Here is a 21,647-nt window from a genome sequence, read left to right on the forward strand (position 1 = left end):
GGTGCTTTTTGATAAAAGCTCGAGAAAAACACATCTATAAAAAATACTGCAACACAACATTTCAGTATTACGAATATTCAATAATGTGAATACTGTCTTGTACAACACCATAATAGTCATGTTCAATAGATACTGCAAGCAACTATCATACTTAATGGTGTTAACAGAAATGCATGCATTTGCTCATACAACATGCAAGTAGGTTAGATATTTCGGGTCTCTATGGTATTTCAGTGATACAGTCTTAATCCGTTTCATCTGAGATTCCGAAACCGTCATAAATATTTTGCACGTGACCCACTATCTCACGTGACCCACCATCTCACGTGACCCACCGTCACCTTCAGGAATACAATGCATGGGCAAGGAATGCATGCATGAGTTGCTTGAGATGTACATGTAAATCCTTCCTTGTCTGGTGCTGACTTTTCATGAAACTACATGTATACTGACTGCAAACTTTTATTTCTTGTAGTTAATTGTACATGTTAACATTATAATAACCATTTCCCTTGTTGGTACATCGTATGTACTGTTAGTATACTCCCTCAAGAATACCCAGTTAATCCATCAAACCCGGCGAGCGTTAAAAAAAAAAAATCACCTTTTATCCACATAAAATTATGGATTTTACTACGTATCTAGGGCCCTATACGCTGAAGAAACACTAGATGGAAACTAGTTATTAGATTCAATAAATCTTCACAAATTCAAGGGAAAACAAGTAGAAATTGCCAATTTGCGACAGAAAAGGGCTCCCATGAAATGGCGCCATGCACGAACGAAAGAGACAGAGCAGTGAAAATCATAGAAATGATTTTCCGTCACGTTATGATTTAATCCTGTGATCTACTGTACCGATTCTTTCAAATTTTACCAGTAAGCAACCTTCCTATAATCATTCCCCGTGTGTTACCTCTCACTAGGATTCTTTTCGTTGATAACATTTCCAAACAATGCCGACACTGGCTTCGCCTGCATTTCCGAATCACACCATATGTTCGACACCATAAAAAATGTTTGGCAGTGAGAGAGACACATATCACAAAATGGACTAAAACTATGTGGCTTTGTTATCTATAATAGCCAAGAGTTGTGAACATCACTCAATCTTGGAAGATATCATTGTGCTTGAAAAAAAAAATGAGCTTCGGGTTGGTGATTGGCAAATATAGAATGTTTCACATCCCTGAGAATTACACAAACAGTACTCAAGTAAAACATCAAGATACAAAATCATGTGAATCTAGTGCTTATTATCTACCACCAATAACAGTTCCATAACTATTGTCAAAAGTAAGAACCAAGACAAGTGTTCAGAAGTTAACATAAATCCCAGATGTAAATCTATATTGCGTAGGCCTATATCCTTTGCCTTCTCATGCAATCTCTGTAATCAGGTTAAACTGATTACAAACTTAAACTGATTACAAACTTAAACTGATTACAAACTTAAATTGATTACAAACTGATAAAAACTGAATGAAGACATATTGATCAGCGATCACAGTCCACAAAGGTGTGGAGAAAACAAAGGGGGAGCGATGAAAAGCACTTTAGGGAAGCACGCGGTGTAAAATCTTCCTGAGAATAAACGTGGGTGCGGTATAGTACTTTGTAAATGGCTGGTCGACAAATTTATTCAGTTGGATAGATACAAACGTTCAGTGATCCCCGGAGGATCCGTTATGTTGTATCGAGTATGTTGTCATCCTTCTTTTTTGCGGACGCTGGCGATGACCCGGTTAGTAGCGGTAGGACGTCGCTCACGACAAGCCGCTTGAAGAGCACCACGTTGAGGAGAACAAGGCCGCCCATGAGTATGGACGTGATGACTCTCGCGATCGCCCCTAGACCCGGTTCCGCCAGTACCATGACAAGGACGTAGAACATTATGCCCAGCCGAAAGGTGGCAAAGGCGACAACGTTTACGAGCGCGTTGGCACGGTATATCGGATGACCCTTGTCGATCCCGTGCATGACCATGAGTATGCGGAGGTGGAGGAAAATGCCGGCAAGGTGCACGAGCATGCAGTAAACGCAATAGTCGTAGAAGCGACCCATTACGTAGGAGGTATAGAAACAACCGATACCCTGCCGCAAGAGAGAGGGGGGAAATTAAAAAAAAAAAAAACTTAAAACGCGATCATGATGTCAGATGCGAGTAGGCTACGTCCAACGAGTTCGACACCCATTAACAACCCACGAGTTATAGCATACAGCCCATGAATTTGACGCCAAGCAAATAATGCCCTTATGTCAGACATATAGGTAAATAAGGCCCACCTACGAGTTCGCCATAAAGCAAACAAGGCCCACGAGATCGACACATAAAGCCCCACGATGTAATGTCGAACTCGTAGGCCGTTTTTTGCCTTGTGTCAAACTCGTGGATCTCTTGATTAGTGTCGAAATCGTGGGCCCTGTTTGCCTTAGTGTCAGACTATAGACCGTATGACTCTCGGGCTGTCTGACTCATGGACCATTTTTCAATGTCGAACTCGTGCGCCGTATGACTCGTGGGTGTCGGTCTCGCGGGATAAACCCTGAGAAATATGACTCGCTAAGGACCCGTTCAATCATAACGACAATGGTGTAATCAAGTGTTGTTATATACTGATTCGGCTAAAAACAAAACGGATCGAGAGAATACCAAGAAAACAAATTCAAACACTGAGTTGCTCACATAAGTATACTAAAAAGCATATTAATTTTCATACATCATTAACATAATTGATTAATTATCAATTCGGGAAACAATTTTGAACGGGCATGCACTCCTTTCAAGGAATAGAAGGAAGGGTTTCTAGTTGCTATTGAAGTAGATGAAAGCAATTAGTATTACTATTATTCACTCATTGGACCTAATACAAACCGAATGAAACAAAACTGATAAATTTACTCTGAGCTATTAACCTAACAAGTTAAAAAGCATGGTAAGTGAGTCAATATATAAGTAAAATGGTTTCTTTCTCTATGGAGTTCTTCGTCAGCGCGCCCAGAAAATATTCTGAAACGAAGACGCCTGCCTAAACTTCAAGACACCATCCCGACAGACTGAAGTAATTATTGGCATCAAAGGGAGAATAAAATCATATTCAGAATTCCCCAAAGTAACATTAATAATTTTTACCTCTTCATTCAACAGGGGTTAACAACCGCTATTGTCAGGCGGTGGTGAAAAGTGACAGGGGACACTGACTAGGTCGTTGAACCCTTCTCCACGAATTTGTGTCTAGATCCAGCCAACAACTCTCATCGACAGCTATAAAGTGCTATATTCTAATCCGTTTAAGATGTATTCCGTCACTGTCACTTCTGAAATATCCATACCATGGTCTGTATAAAATCACAGGCTTTTTTTTTTTCAATAGCGAGGTTTTAGGCAATTGATGAATAGGAAGTGAGACGGGACATGCTCTACAATTTCTTCGAATTCAGAGAGATCTTTCTTGTTGATTTTTTAAGGGTTCAGATTTAGAAAATACATTCAACTATTTTGGGAGATTCTTGGGTTGTATCATGAACCTCTTGAGTGCAGCTTAGGGAGAATATAAAAAGTAATTCAACTTTCAATACCTGTTAGGCCTACTCAATAACTGTTCAATCTACTTTCTATTATAATTTTGGTTTGAAAAAGGCAAGAAAAAATGAAATATAAAAGATGAAAAAAAAATCATTTTACAGTCAAAGTGACCATGAAATAGAACAATGCACCTTACACTTATTTGCAGCATTTTCCTGAGGAGAGGTGGTATAATCATAAATGCCATTGTTCGACACACTGTTTTCAAAGATCGCTCTGATCCCCCCCCCCCCCCCCCCCCCCGACAAACTTACCACTACATGGTGGACGCACAAGCCGGTCACCCTGGCGAGGGAGTTATGGAGCATCAGGTCTGCGAAGTCGTAGAGGTAATAACCTGTGGAGAAAACACGTAATGATGAGACTATAGGTTACTCACTCTTTCTTTTCCTGACACGCCATCTTCCAAGCTACTAAGGCTACCTGCATTTATTTTATTACCTCGTCGATTGTAAAGTGTAATCATATATATATATATATATATATATATATATATATATATATACTTTACATATTCCGTACAGTCGCTGATGTTTTGCTCAGCATTGCCTCCATGTACAGGTCGCTCGCGTGACATTTCAAAAACGTTGAGAGCGAAAATGGCATCGTTGTTTCGCGAAGTTAAGTGGCAAAACAATTAAATATCGTCTTCAAACGATGTATCTGTGATATCGAGTTCCGTAAAGATAGTATTTTGAAAACCCTGGCAAGATAATTTCGTTTTTTGTTGTTGTCGTCGTCGTCGTCGTCGTCGTCGTCGATGTTGTTGTTGTTGTCGTTGTTGTTGTTGTATCTGTATAATCATTGGTCCAATTCCACATGTTCAATTTGGCTCGAACGCTATACAGAATTTAAATGAATAAACAAAGCAGTTAAATAGGCTAATTGTTTCATGAAAATCGGATACATACAAAGTGAGGAAGATATGCATTGATATGAAACTAATACAGTTTCTCGGAGCAGCGCCATTAATTGATTAATGAATGAATGAATGAATGAATGAATGAATGAATGAATGAATGAATGAATGAATGAATGAATGAATTAATCAATTAATTAATTGCCATGTCTTGGTCACAATCACGTATGTAAATTAGCTGAGGTGATGATTTCATCACTCCATACTGACGGTCTTCCAATGACCTGGACACAAACCTTCACCAAAATCCTGTGAAGAATATTATAGGATCAAAGAAGAAAGCACTTGTATCCTTTGTGCCAAATGGTTGCTTATGATGATGATGATTCTCGCCTAGGGACAAAGTTTGCAGCTGCGTAACTATCGATCTACGTGTAAATCAGGTCTCATATAAAATAGTGATCTTATTCTATCTGTGTATAATACAGAAATTGAATGGAGAGTATATAGTGAGGTGATTATATCATAGCATTAATTAATTTGTATACTTGATTGTGACCTATGTCACTACATGAATATTGTAAAACTATATGAAAATTAAATTATATACTCCGTCTGTCATTTTCTCGGTGAATTTTACTTTTTTGTTTGCACGATTTTTCTCCGTATAGTGCAAGTCAACCAAACATAGAGTGTAATTGCATTTGAAACTATTTCACTGTGAAAAATGGACAAGAACAAAGATTTCGTTAGTCTGAATAGAGCATAGATGAATTAAACTAGAAAACCTCTATTATATATATCATATATTATATATTGTATATTACATATCATATTATATATTATATATTACATATTATGTATTATATATTATATATTATATATCATGAATTGTACATTATGTATGATTACAATGATTCTCGTCATTTATTCTTGTCTGCATGTTTTCAAACATTTGAAACTTTTCAGCTGGAAGTTATATGCTATTGTATGGGAATTCCCCGAGGGTGTGGAAGTTACACGTTTTTGTTTTTGTTTTTCGGCAGAGAAGGTAATGTTGTCTCATCACAGCATGGATCAAGGTTACATCGAACGCTCAAAGGAAGAGTACATTGCAAATGCATTATGTTAGCTCGTGTTGATTTAATGATACCCTCAACATCACTTATGTAGCAAAATGAATATCAAATTCATGCCATATATAATTATCTTATACCACTGTTTCTTATACTACTTTTTTCAGATTGCTTGGATACATACACATACACACACACACACGCACACACACACACACACACACACACACACACACACACAAATCCGAACCCAGTTTCTGTCAAGGACATCATCTGTCAATCATTGCTAAGGCAATGATATGATTTAGAAAATGCACTGGAATGCACCTTTCCCTAGACTAAGCAAATCTTCCAAGTTTCCATGTTATTAATTAAATAACAAAAGACAATGCAGAAAAGCATGCAAGTTATGTTCAGTCTATGTGTCCTTGTTAATCATATCAGTACTTTGCCAGTGATTGAGAGATTACGACACAGGCAAAAGCTTGGTCTGGGAGATTTATTTGTCGGCGTATCTTCCTAATCTGAAAAAAAAGAATGATAGAAATATCATTATAGAATATATGACACATATGTATTTACATGTTCTTTTGGCTACGAAAGCGATGAACAGGGTATTGTGCATCAATACGAGCCAACATGCATTTGCACTGCATGGTCCCTTTAACGCGAACCACCATAATACGTTATACGACACGGTATAATACATGACAGAAGAATGTGTCATAAAATGACGAAAACATTCGTTCAACGGAGATAACTTTTAACCACATGGTGTAACATGTTTTTTTTATAGCGACTATTCCATACCTGACGAAATGGCGCCAAACACCTCGGCCTCCCTCAAGTAAGATACGTCTTTTTGTGTGCTGCCCCCGGGAGGTAGCATAGTCCAGCTACAGCGAAAGACAAAGGGAAGAAAATATTAAAAAGGAGATCGATTTTAATGCAGTAAATGACAATACCAACAACGATATTAGTATTGATAATGGTAAGAATTATAGTCATTATTATGATCATAATACTCACCATTTTATCACGAACATCATCATCATCATCATCATCATCATCATTATCATCATCATCATCATCATCATTTTGTTCTCATCATTGATAAAATTCTGATCATCGGTACGCCATAAGCACATGAATCTACCTTGAATTTACTGCAAAATACCACACTTCCTTCTTCACGAATAGATTGCAAAGTGCGGCGGGGTTAAGGGGGCTTTGTGGCCCGTCAGTAACCCAAATTGGGCAATTTCTCTTTGAATGTCACTGAATGTGAAAAGTGTCGGTGATTGGACACTGCATCTTCTGCGAGTTTGCTCCAACTCTCTAGACTACTCTATGGTTGAAAAAGTTGTTTCTTATGCCCAGTCTTTGGACTGGGCATAAGAGGTCAGTAAAAGAGTGACTATACTCTCTGGTTGAAGAAGTTGCCCAGTCTTTGGCGTGTCTTGGTGAGTTTCTGGGAACGTGCTCCAGTTCCTAATTGATATCATGTTGCTTTCTGAAAGATGGAGTTTGTTGCTTTTGGTCTCACCATCACCGTCATTATCACCATCATCTTGCGCTCATGAATGGTTGTTCGTATAGAGCTTCTGAGATCCAGCATTTCTGGTCCAAACCCCGCTGGTGGTGGAGGAACGACGGGTTCAACCCCACTCCCTTCTCTTCCAGGGGCGGATCCAAGAATTCTGTAAAGGGGGGGGGGGGGGGGGGGGGCAACTAATATTTCTAGTGCCACAGTACGGGTTTCATTTCATTTCTTTCTTTTCATTTCTTTTGTTTTTAACGAAAGATAAGTGCCCCCTCTGGATCCGCCACTATCTTCCCCATTCCCTTTCAAATTGTGTAGTCTGTTTCACTTCTTCTATTCAGGGGGCAGGTGAAGTATGCTTTCTTGTCAGGTTAAAACCAGAGGTCAGTAAAAGTTCGAGAAGATTTTCTGAATTGTGTTTTGTTCAGACTTTTCGATGCGTTGAGGTCGTGTCTCCTTGGTACTCATATTTAGATTTTTAAAGAAATATCCCCTAAATCCATTCAAGTGAGTCTAGAACACGATACCGTAAATAGAAGGGATGGGGTCCTTCACCAGGGACCAGTATTTATTATTACGGTTAGTTGCTCTCTCGTCTTTTTACACTCTTCTGGAAATGAATAAACTTACCAAGGACGTCGTAGAGTGCGGGGAAATAAAACTATTGTACCTGCCTTTTTGTTCACCTTTTTTTTATAGGTCTCGTACTAGAGGGAGCGAACTAACCGCCTAGAAAACGAGCCTCCCAACGTGTCTTTGAAAAATGCAGATAACAAATGATAGTAAATGGTATCATATACATACACTAACTCAGTTTGTGGGTATGCATGGGTGTGCGGGATGAATTTAGCATTCGCAATTTTCGAAGGGCAATTTGATGGTAGGGGTCAAATTCGTCATACTGTTTTGTTACTTCGCCATCAAAGTTAGCAATATTACACACGAAGTCATGCTGATCTGTGATATAGGCGCGCACCAAGTAGATCGAAATGTATACGTTCATATGTACTGCATTGAAATGTAGTCAGATCATCATTCCGGATATATGCTGCCATGATATAGATAGCGAATAATCTGACTCATGTCGTGTCTAGACGTTAAGATTCAGATAGCTTTTTATATAACATTCCAATGTCTTTAGGCTATTGTTATTGACACCAGGCATGTGCTACAAATAATCATGCCCAGTTCACATGGCTGTGCATTCCTTTTATGCATTCATTCTAACATTCCCGCCCTTTCATAAAAATGTTTTAAGTGACACAAAAACGCAAACACCACAAAATAAACAACAAATCAAACAAAAATTCTGAACAACCCTCTGTCTACTCTCTGAGCAATCGGTTGGGAGCTGCTGGATTTATATCAGGACTAACCAGTATTTTATATAGTAGTACTAGATACACGAAGAAAGAACATTAATCCCCTCCTGCAAAGCAATCTTAAAATGCCATTGACATTGCATACACAAATATGTTACCGACTGGACAGAAAAAGTTAAATGCTTCACACTGAATATGAGTATTGAGATAGGTGTGCCTGTGCTGGTAAAAAAAAAAGTGCAAACAAACCATGCCAGAACACTTTCAGACACTCCGTGTGATCAGAAAAGGCATCCATTTACTGCAATAAGTAACGATGTTAGATTCGAGCAGCAGATCGGCGAGTTTTATTTAGGCACGCGGTGTCATACAAGAAGGACGACAGAGAACTAGATTAGGGAAATCTGACAAGTATGAAGGAATATGAGATATGGAAATACATTTGTACCACAAACCAAGTCATCTTCTGTTGGAAGTAGAAGTAGTCGTCTTCATCACGTGACCATGACGTCACTTCCTAAATGATTCGAGTTCTGCACACAAATATACCAACGTGATGGGTTTACTTACTTGATATCTTACGCAGGTATACACTAAGTGATAGTAATCTCGGGTAAGGTCAGAAAGAAAATGTATCTTTGGAGAGCAAATGTTGAAACATTTCGCCCTTCAAGATGTGATGGTAAGGCGGGATCATTCAATATTATCCTATATATAACTTCGATATTACGTGTCTGTCTGATTCGTTTTAATATTCACGGATCTGTTTTGATATTCTCATTGGTTTTATAAAGGTTTTATTCCCCATTGCAGTCAAAGTTTATCTTTCTTCGTGGTACGGGCTTTTTTTTCCTTCTTCTTCTTTTAAAGGGATGGTATAGTTTTGGTTGAGATGGGGCTTTAGGTTTTTCAACTTGTTTTGTGAGATAATGAGAAACCTCTTCGGAACTGAAATATGAAAGAGCGTACAAAGTCTATTTGATGAAAAATGGTTTTGAAATGGCTGAGATATCCTCAAAAAGAGAGGTCCTAACAAAAGATGGGACCTATACCTTTTATTAGGACCACTTTGTTGTACTTTATTTTGTGATATCTCAGCCATTTCAAAACCGATTTTTATCAAATAACCTTTGAATTCCTCTTAGAATTGTATGCTCATTACAAGAGGTTTTCATCATGCATGGTGACTAATGCTCTTAGGAATGATAAAGAAATAAAAAACTGTTACAAGCACATGGTCTGAGTACCACTTGTATACACAACCTGAAAATAATTTTTTTCTGCACGGACCATAAATAGCTTGATTTTTAAGACAGAAAAAAGAGAAACAATAACTTTACGAGCACATCAATGCAATTCTTTTAATCTGAATCGGATTTTAATCTAAATCGGATTGAAACAAGGAAGTTATGATGTTGTAAAGATTCGCTTATTTTTGCATAAATATTCTAAATGTATATTGTTCATAAATGTTTAAATAATGATGTCATTACCTCATGATTTTCCATTGATTTACAGCGTTCAAAAAGCTAACGAAAATTACATTCTTCTGCTGTAAAAAGTATTAAACAAGAATGTTACCCATAGCTGAATAACTTCAACGATGACCATCCAGATAGGATTTGAGTCTCAACTGCACTTGAACAAAACACCCGCAACTTCACGTACAGCTTTTAATACGATTGAACAGCTGAATTTGGTAATAAGAAATTGACACAAGTGAAAGGATTAAAGTCTACAATGAACCACAGATTTATCGCCAACCCTAGCCTATTGTGTCGATTTATAATCAATGTCTTAGCTTTCCTCTGTTGGGTTCTGTCTTTTCTTTTGGAATGGTTAGTTAAAACAAACTCTGCCAGTTATTCCAGACAGTAACTTTACAATTTGGAGATGAACACTTGATCATCAGAAATGACAAGTATTGGTCTAACCACGGTCTTACAACACATACCCAGAAACACCTAAATCTGCATGCTTAACTGTTGACCGCACCCATTGAAAGTAACCCGACCAGAGTTGTTTGAGAGTTTATGTACATCATTACGATGATGTACTTTATCTTCAGTCTGTTTGCTTTGATGTACAATTGTAAAGCGCCTTGAGCATTTAATCAAAGTGGAGAACGGCGCTATATAAATTGTATGTATTATTATTATTATTATCATTATTATTACATTTATGTCCAACCCGGATGTCCATATAGGCCGTTTTCGTAATGCATTCAAATTTATGGATGTTTCATTCCCGGGACCATAGATACGAGCCATTCCATTAACCTGCTCTTCTTACATGAAATTCCTACCTATATAAATGTGTTTTGTAACAAAATATATTTTCTTCTTTTTTTTTCAATTTATCGGGGGGGGGGGTACAAAAGGAACTCTTCGATCCCCTTCTGTTAATGATTGTGAAGCTGTATCAATGAACTCGTGGGTATTCTTTTCGCAACGATATTAAAACTCCCCGGGGCTTACCAGTGGACGGCTCCGAAGGCGACGACCACGGCGTGTGTCAGCGAGCACACCTCGTTCCGCCATTTGTGTCTCTTGGCCGGGGCGACGAACTTTTCGTCTGGCGGACTCTTCCTCAGAGCCGCGTTGAGCAGCGAGAAGGCCAGTGAAGAGCCCACGAACATGGCGCCAACAGTTGCAGACGACAACATCTCAAAATGCTGGGTAGCGGGAATACGATTGCAAGATAGTGATAAAAAAAGGGATAGTTTTCTACTCCGGAGTCGCACTGTTTTGTATACCTGACCGCTCCTATATGGACATCCCTAAAGGTCCGTGTCTTGGATTACTAAGTAGCCTACTTAGTATACCTACATGACGACAAGAACATTCCGCAATAGGAATGTTAACAAAACATAACGGTCCGAGCATCCGTATGAACTGTATACCCTGGGAGTAAAGTGTTGAATAGCCAAGTTTAAACTAAAGACTTTAAAATGGCAAGACTGAACGTAGAATCCAGGACTTGCTCAGTACGACGACAGACAGAACGATTGATGGTCCCTGCAGTTGTGTGTAGCTCTAGAGAAACTATATACAATGGTAAGAATTATTCCCTGCTGTGTGTATATGTGTGTGGGTGTGTGCCATGTGCTTTTGTAGGTGCTGGCGAGATCCCGATTTGCATGATACGGCTGAACAAGTCAGTGGTTTCAACGGAAGGATAAATGCGGGCAACCATTCCGGTCACTTGGACATTCTTGAAACTTGAAGGATTCTTTTTTTCTCTCTCTCTCCCTCTCTCTCTCTCCCTCTCACTGTCTCACCCTCTCTTTATCTTATTTTTCGTTCTGTTGACTGACCCTGTTTCGGTTGAATCAGTTGAATCATTGAGTCGCTCTCACTTGTGCTTTTCCTGTCCAAGCAAAACGACTTTAACTCTAACCTGATGCTGTTCCTTTGAGGAGCTTTTCAAGATTAGATTTACCTTATGCGCTTTCAAGATCCACGCACCATCAGGATGGAGTGTATTATAACCCACACCCCCCCCCCCCCCCCCCCCCCGGAAATGGTTCAGGACTGTGTCCTTTCGATAATAAGATGAGGATTTAACAGTATTGACAAGAAAAAGCAATAAATCGGTGTAAAGTTAAAGAGAAATCCGAGCTGTTATTTACCCTTTATCTGCCAGTGAGTCAAAATGTGCACATGAGCCTATTTCACACACATACCATGGACAGGAGATTACTGTGGTACGCAGAGGGTTAAGTAGATTATAGGCTTATAAACCACTTTTTAACAAAAATAAAAATCACAAGATGTGTATCCTTTTGAAACACTTGGTCTGAAGATATGTACGCTGTACAGCACATTCTATTACATTTCATTCGACAATTGATACGTACTGAACCTGAATTTAAGCATTTAAGCACTTGGGAGCTCTTTTATCTAATTAATAGTGTCCAGCTTTCAGGTGCTACACTTTGTAAGAGAGAATGCATTCATTATAGTATACTCATATACTGATAACAGGGGGGGGGGGGGGGGGATCCACTCGGGAAGCGAAGGGTCAACGGAAATAGTCAATGTGTGACAAATATTCGGAACGTTACACAGGAATATCGATATTAGTAATTTATGCAGCAGTAACCAACCACGAGTTTGAAAAACTGAAAATGATACTGGCTGAGGAGAGAGTACGTTGGTATAATAGTTAAAACACAGGCCGCAGAACGGTTTTTAAATTGGATGTGTCCAGGGTCCATCCTCTACAGACATTAATGCTCCTGGAAATATCATATATATACATAATTATATATATATATATATATATATATATATATATATATATATATATATATATATATATATTCTGATGCCTTGGCGAATCTTTGGTTTAAGCATGGTTTGTTGATGGTCTTTTTCCAGAATTTAAATGTATTTTTTGTTTCTAAATCCAAAATGTAATTTTGGTGCGTTTTTTTTGTTTGTTTGTTTGTTTGTAAGTTTGCTTGTTTGTGTGTTTTTTTGTTGCAGCCAAAATTGGCGGGTTATAGGGACTGCAGCTACCCATCCCATCCCCTCTCCGTATTTGGGGTCCATGTAAGCCTTAGGCCTAGAGCAGCTGGTGTTCATCAACTAGGACATAAAACCATAATATTATAGAAGGCAATAATCGGCACACTATCAAAGTTGCATGATTGATAATATGTTTTTTAGTTCATGCTTGACTCGTTGAAAAGTTTCTTTTCCGAAAATCATAACAAAGAATCTTTTATTATTTTTCAGGTAACGTTTAACTTTTAGTTCATAACTCCCCTTCTCCCTTCAAGAAAAATACCACAGCAAATAATTGTAGAAAACAAACCGTTTTTATCTCCATACGAAGGTATTGGTTCTAATTTGAGCATAGATATTCTCTATTCAGTGAATCGATATTCGTCAGAAAAGTTCGTGAACATCAGATTTATATTTCCAATCAAATCATTCATGAATGGTTACGGTCCTATACAGGCATAAGATTTTCTCTTTTTATTATATGATGTTCTCTCTGCAAAATTCTTGCTATTGTATTTTATCACGTCAATTTGCTTCATTTTCAGGGAAACAAGATTAAAGCTATTGTACTATGAAATAGATAATTATCTATTTGTTACAATCAGAGTGAATTATGGATTGTCAAATGGGGGTGCCGATCAATGTTGACAAAGTTTACAACTTATAGAGATGAGCAGATAAAGATATTATAATGAAAGTTCAGAATAGCAGGATGTTATCTCATGCAGGGGCGGATCCAGGAATTCTGTAAAGGGGGGGGGGGGGGCGTGACTAATATTTCTGGTGCCACTTCCGGGTTTCATTTCATATTTTTCTTTTTATTTTCTTTGTTTTTAATGAAAATTAAAGGGGAGGGGCGTGCGCCGGTTGCGCCCCCCTCTGGATCCGCCACTGTCATGTGGCGTGTTTGTGAATCAGAGATGGAAAATGATTGCTTTATAAAACATTGACATGAATGTAATTCTGAGCACTGATGCTAGCGCATACTCAGTGATATCGAAAAAATGATTCATTATGATGCGGGTGAGTCTTCAACGAACTTAATTATCATTCTCAAGACTTCTTTCACGAGCAAAATAATTCAAACTTGGCATTAAAACATAATGACTTATTGTCATGGGATAATAAGATATATCCATGAAAGATGTTTTCGTTGTATTATAGGCTTGTTGCCAAATCAGGAATGATTTATGACACGTGATTTGAACTTCCGTGGCTTTCCTATCCCACTGCACTCTACATGATTGTATTAGAAGGTTTCAAGATTAGTAAATGCAACAGCGCCATCTAAAGCTACAGCTCTGAAAGTGATATGGCACTGTTTTCGGATTAAAAATCTAACTGGTTTGAATTGACAGGACTTGAAGAGAGTAAAATTGGATTCAGTCTTCATGTTTGAGTCTTGCAAGGCAAGGTTACTTGAATATCCGAGTCGTTCAATAAACTCTAGATTGTACAAGGTTTCACCTTCTGTTGACTTTTCACCGACGTGCAGAGCGCAGAACCACGATCGGGGTTCATCTTTTCATTGAGGGTTGCCTTAGACTTATATACATGATATTGTATATTAGTGTTACGACATATTGATTAATTCATTCATATTTCATGAGTCGCATAGGCTTCCTCTGTAACTACACTTTTCTCATATTATATTCATAGTGACAAATGTTAAATGCTGCATATTACTGATGATTGCTTACTCACCATTTTATTTCAACATTCATCTATAGGCCTAATTTATATACATATTAATAGATATAGATATTATATTGCCATGCTCTGAACCTGAAAGGGATACATGACATAACAGGCACACACACACACACACACACACACACACAAAGAGGGGGAGGGGGTCTTTAATGACACTCTCTTCTAGGTGCCCCAAACCGCAAAATCTGAAAATAGAACGGTGGTAAATTTTTAAATTGAATCATGTCATAATTCGCTCGCTTCACGAATCGTCTATAGTTAGCACTTCGCGTCCTACAAAAATACACCTTTATGGCTGGATGGCATGTATGGTCGAAAACAGACGTCAGGTGGCGAGTAAAAGAGCGTGGCAGTTTTATTCGCGTGTTCCACATGCTCGTGAGCCGCATTAGGGGGCTTAATGACCACTTCCGCGCCTCGTTCTCTAATTAGGAAATTTGACGAAATGACGTGTTCGGGACTAGAAGCTGTACCGTTTGGATCGCTGGATTGGATAGCCCGAGTCCTCTTTCTGTTTCAGACCATGCGTCCTTATTTATCATCGAATGGGGGAAAATAAACTTCTGATAACAATAGGCTGCCAAGCAACAACAGATAATCATATCGCACCTGTTCTAAGGTTTACACGTAAACGTTACGGTTCGTATTGCTTCTGTACGAGGGAAAGTGCTAGTATCGCCCTCCAGCTATATGTTTGTCTAATTAGTAACGCGTCTAGTAAACGCTTCTTGATTAAGCATGTAATACCGTAATAATCATTATCTTCGATATGTTCTTCTTTTAACTTGGATCTCTAGAACACTGAGAAACAAAAGTATTTGGTTTTCGATTTTGCCTTGAGCGCAATCATAATAGAGGAACCTCTCTATGCTAAATTAAGCTATTGTGGGGTCTTTTTTTTCTGACCCTTAATGTCATAGATATATATGGGATGCATATTGTTGTATAGATATTGTCATAAGAGTTGGAAACAAAAGACGCACTGCTTTCTGGTTTATTTGAGGTTTGATCTATACTGCTTGTCCATGCCACGTCAGAACAGTAACAAGGCATCCTGTCTGCCAAGCTGATGGTTGTTTCCGCAGCAAAATAGTGGCAACAAGAACGGGGTGATTATATTTCGATCAAACATTATTTATGCCGTGAAAATTATTTTCGCTTCGAGATCTTCTGTGCGGTTGGATAAATCTCAAGGGAAATGCTCCGTGGTCACAAGTTTGGTAACATAACATGGATTCTCTAGTTTGGATTAAATTCGTTGGGATTCATCTTGACGTGGCCACTGCATGAGTGACCAAGCTACCAAGGGATCGGAATGGCAGCGTTAAGCCCCCTTTAAAGGTCTACACAATGAGGATAAAGTGTCTTGCCTGTAAGGGACCTGACCGCTGCAGTAGCCAGGGGATTCGAACCAGCAACCTCACGAATCACGACTGAGAGTATGCGATCTTTTCCACCGAGCCTTGCACATTAACGACTGTCATCAAACTGGATCGTGCTCATGAGTTCTCTCATCTTTGTGTCCCACATTATGTTATACTTCGTAAGTTTTTCGGTGTTTATGTATGCAATATCCGTGTTGTAGATATTTTGCTCAGTTGCAAGTAGCCTACTATTAGAATGCAAGGCATTTTGTGTGGCTTTGTACATAAACAGCTCGTATGGGGTGTTGCAAGAAAGCCGAGTTGCAATCAATACCCAAATATCTATTGCAAAATTTGCAATAGATGGAGTAATTGCAACTTGCAATCAATCGCAAGTTTCCGTTGCAAGAATTCAGGGAGCTTGTAATCAATCGCAAAGTTATGCAACTTTCTTGCAACAGAATCGACTGTAACTTGCAATTGATTGCAACTTTCTTACAACACCCCCTTAGCCGTGTTGAAAAAACGAAACCCTCTGAAAACCAATAACATAATCCGTAAAAGATTTGCTCTGTTCTTCCTTCCAAACGATTTACCCAAACTATTTTGTTTGCTTTTTATACTTGTCAGTACGATCTCACGAAGTTCTCAAACACTTAGAATGTATTGATATAATGAGAAAGATTATATCCCAGTAAACCTCATTCAAACTCTAAGCATACGTGAAGTGTAGAGAACAGAATCATTTATTCACGGTGATGCCTTGTCACGATGCATGCGTGACTTTCGTTAGAGTGTGATGAACGATTGAACGAGACACGATGATCGCCTCGATCTCTTAGCACTCTCGACGCGCCAATCAGAGAACAGCGTCAGAGCTACGTCATACAAGTTGTCATCAGGGCACGCCCTTCGAGTACAGTCGGAGAAAGCGGGTCAGCTTTGCTGATTTCATATCTCCCCTGAATCAGCTTGATATTTAAATCAAATTACTGGGCAAAGGAAAGTATGCATTTCTCTAAGATATTCTCGTACTAAAATATATTTTCATATCTATATTTCAAAAGGTTGGTTTATGAATATAATAAAATTTATGGATAATATTCCTTTGATTAACAAATAATTCCATCAACATTTATACATACACTATGCATTTCATGACTTGCTAAATCAACTTTGCATGCCTTGGTTGATGCTATGTCAGGCAGTTTCTTTTTTATTTGTAATAAAATGCTGTGTCATAATAACTTTGTCATAATTATATAAGGTATGCAAGTAAATCGAATATGTTAGCAAACCAATTTTTTTTTTTCTGCAATGAGCATGAGACAGAGAGAACTACACACATACAATAAAATTGAATCACGCACAAACACTGATGTTAAATGTACACTACAATGATATTTAATGGTGGTTATACTGCTTGTACATGTATTTACAAATGCAATATCTGATTTGGAAAAAAACAACAACACAATTACTAATGATTACTTTGACACTGACAAAACATCATTAACACAAAGTATCATGGCTGGTATACACACTTACAATACAAACACAGGGGAAATACTGTCCTCTGATCATTTACTTTTAATTTTGAAACATTTTTGTAATGTTATCTGTAAGAAAGCTGAAGGTATATAACAGATGAAGGATAAGCAAAGTTCTAAATCATTACACATTCTCTGTCTTTTCAACATGCAACACAATTTTTCTTTTCTGGTAAAACAAAAGAACTAGAACTTATACAATCACATCTTCTAGGTTCTCTGTAATAACATGCTGCTACATCCAATTAACCTAGCATGATAGAAAAATATCTTTCACATAAGTTGCAAGTCTTTGTGTCAATACATACAATTATCAGATTGATACACCATCATTTTACTTTGTGTATCATAAACTTCATTAACTGTGTGTTCTTTAACACAAGGAAAGGCTCAGAAGTAAAAAGAGCCAACAAGCAATGAAAAAATTCTAGAAACCCTTTCTAATTAAGTTCTACATTATTTGGTGTTAGAGTTTAGAGGTTGAAACGGCTGCTTGCTACTGTCATTTAACAATAAAAGAGGACACTTTTTACACTTTCATGTGGAAAATAAGTATCATGGTGAACTATTTATCTCATCTACAGTATATCTAAAAAAATCTTTTTATATAACAGCGATCATGGACATCAGCATTCCATCAATGTTCACAAAAGAGCTTTGTTTGTTTTACAAAACAGCCACAGCTAGAATATACCCTTCAACACTTATGATAATCGTCTCATGTATTTTGATTATGCTTAGATTAGCTTGATTTGTGTTTTTTTTTTGAACCACAAGAATGTGAGATTCTTAATCTTGAATTTGCATGAAATGACGCGTGCTCATCTTCATGTTGTATTATTATGAAAGAATGTTGCACATTTAAGTTAATCATCCTGTTTTCAATTATTTTTCTGTTAGATTCAGATATTACTCAATAACTTTGTTTCATTAACTCTGTGTCACATTAATGTACAAAATGGGAATGCAGAGATAAAATCAAGCATACAAAATTGACCTTTGGGCAAACAATCTTGGAAATACAGTGATTTGTGGAGATAGGTAGGAAGTATCAAGTCAGCAGATGCAGATAAACTATAAAGTTCCCCATATGAATATGATCTTATTCATCGCACCTATTTCAAAATGTCCATACACAATATACACCTGCTGGATGGCAAACTCTGCACCAGGCAAACCGCTGGTGATAGTGGAGTCGTGCGACATCTGGACATCTGCGACAAATATTTGAACAAATGCCATACTGACTTGTCACTTCATTCCCATCCCCTCTCTCCATTATCAACATGAGACATCAATAAAACTTGATCTTCTATTGCAAACAGCTAGACCATGCATTCTGTACATTCATAAACTTTTGATACATGTACATGACATAAAAAAAAGAAAAAGAAGATGATGACTACTTTTGAGTATTTACAACCTTTGAATCCACAAGACAGCTGTACATGTCCTTATCATTAGGTTTACTCTTTTCCACAAAGTCCTTTAGAAAAATCCCAGGGATCAGAAAGACATTATCGCCTCTAAGACATGGACCTCCATCATTGTCAATGAGACTGAAAATTATTGGGGATACCATTGCATTCACCATAAAAACGTGTGAAAATCTGAATGATATCCCACACATATTTGCATCAGGCACATAAACAAGTGAACAAAACTAACAAAGAAGCCTGCTCTAAGCACTTTCCAGTGGAGATAAAGCTATCACAAGGAATTATGATACACATTTTATAGTAATGAATATTTTTTGTTGCATTTGTAAAGCAGCAGACAGACAATATTGCATGGTGCCCTGGCATGCTGCTTTTATCAGCCAACACTACAAAGTGGAAAAGATAGTAATAGAAAAGAAGAGACTAACAGCACTGCTAGAGAAATTGAGCAAAGACAGTCATATAAGTATATATATATATATTATATATATATATATATATAGAGAGAGAGAGAGAGAGAAATAAATGTACACATGTATCTAAAAAAACAGCAACAGAGGCATACTACGACACATCAGAAGAAAGATGGACGAAGTATCAGAGCAAGAGTAAGAGAAACATATAATAGAGAAAGATATGATAGAGAAACATATGTAGAGAAAGATATGACAACAAAAGATATGACAGAGAAACGTATGACAGAGAAGGATATGATAGAGAAAGATATAACTAGAAAGATATGATAGAGAAAGATATGACAGAGAAACATGATAGAGAAAGATATGATAGAGGAAGATATGACAGAGAAATATATGATAGAGAAAGATATGACAGAGAAACATATGACAGAAACATATGATAGAGAAACATATGGCAGAGAAACATATGATAGAGAAAGATATGATAGAGAAAGATATGACAGAGAAACAAATGATAGAGAAAGATATGACAGAGAAACATATGACAGAGAAACATATGATAGAGAAACATATGGCAGAGAAACATATGATAGAGAAAGATATGATAGAGAAAGATATGACAGAGAAACATATGACAGAGAAACATATGATAGAGAAAGATATGATAGAGAAAGATATGACAGAGAAAGATATGATAGAGAAATATATGAAAGAGAAAGATATGATAGAGAAACATATGACAGAGAAACATATGATAGAGAAACATATGATAGAGAAACATATGATAGAGAAAGATATGACAGAGAAAGATATGATAGAGAAATATATGATAGAGAAAGATATGATAGAGAAAGATATGACAGAGACACATATGATAGAGAAAGATATGATAGAGAAACATATGACAGAGAAACATATGACAGAGAAACATATGACAGAGAAACATATGATAGAGAAAGCTTTGATAGAGAAAGATATATAAAAAAGAAAGACATGATAGAGGGAGAGAAAGAGGGGGAGATAGAGATGGAGAGAGAGAGAGAGAAAGAAGGTGTGAGAGAAGACAGACAGAGTCAGACTGGTAATGCGTGATAAGCTTTGCCAAGAGCCGGCCGAGCCGAGGGAAAATCCCAGACAGGTTTTCGACTAAATTCCCTACTTCCTCTCCGCCCTATCCCCTTCCTACACATCTCAGACGGGGAATCGCATCGAGTAGACATCATTCCCTGCCAATGCACGAAGAGCGAGGGGAAAGTTATTTACGGCAAACATCCACTGACAGCCAGTATTGCAGCTGGCTCGTATATTTTCTCTTCAATGTTACATAACAAGCACCTTGCCAATATGAGTCTTCCAACACGGTACATCCCCTCACTTGCAAATTTTGGCAATAGTATCATGAAAGCATTGAGATTCAACAATGTGCAGAGACCATTTTCTCGCCTTCCTGGAAGAAGGGCCCTAAATCTTGCACTTAAAAAGTCACTGAAAAAAAAATTATGGTTACATCATATGAAAGAGCTTTCAAAACTCTGTTGAATCATGTCATGAACCAAAATTTGATTCTGGGATAGAAATTTCATGCTAGGGTCCTTCTGCTGGACAGGTAATGATTTATGTCATTCTGTACATGGAAATCTTTCATCAAGCCCTATTTGAAATTCACATGACAGTTTCTTATCATTCTGGGCATACTTTGGGCCATTCACATTTATCATACTCTGATAACTGCATTGACAAAGACCTCACCATAATATAGACACACTCAAACATCTGAAGCCGTAGTTTTGTATTGTTGGGGTAAATAGCTGAACCTGCCGACCACATTTTACTGACTGAGCCAAAAAGTCACTGGCACTGGATTACTCTACCACCTGTCGATCAGTATGATGCAAGTGTATGCCACATCTAGAAAAATCCAAATATTTTCAGCCCAGGTGTACCGCAGATGCATTACATTCATGTCACATGCTGTTGCCTGAAGATATTCGGGTAACGATGTTGGGAGGCTGTTCGTCCCATGGTTTAAGGAAGGATGATTGAAACAATGGCGGCAGATTTAGCAGCGGAATTTGCGGTTTCATAAACCTATCTACGGAACAAGGGGTATCATTTTTAGCTGCTTTTTGTATGACATTTGGTGTCACTTGCCGTACGGACAAGAAGGACCACAAAGGGAAGAGAGAGGAAGCAGAGACAAAGCTCAGACACAATGTAAGCTAATCCTAGCAAAAATCTGACCCTATTCACACTTGCAAAATACGA

At 37.8% G+C, this 21,647-nt stretch overlaps 1 protein-coding gene across 1 annotated transcript; it reads right to left on the reverse strand.

Annotated features, from left to right (window-relative positions):
- Positions 1–1,686: 1,686 nt before the first annotated feature.
- LOC139735762 (TLC domain-containing protein 2-like) lies at positions 1,687–11,051 on the reverse strand. The gene is made up of 4 exons (XM_071646514.1): positions 10,864–11,051; positions 6,332–6,417; positions 3,841–3,923; positions 1,687–2,094 (listed from the first exon to the last, which is right to left on the reverse strand). Exons 1-4 carry the CDS (start codon positions 11,049–11,051, stop codon positions 1,687–1,689), a joined length of 765 nt encoding a protein of 254 aa, XP_071502615.1.
- Between the last annotated feature and the right edge of the window lie 10,596 nt (positions 11,052–21,647).

The sequence above is a fragment of the Diadema antillarum genome, unplaced genomic scaffold, assembly GCF_040938485.1.
Source record: "Diadema antillarum isolate AM-2024a unplaced genomic scaffold, OU_Dant_1.0 seq00000597_RagTag, whole genome shotgun sequence".
Lineage (NCBI taxonomy): Eukaryota > Metazoa > Echinodermata > Echinoidea > Diadematoida > Diadematidae > Diadema > Diadema antillarum.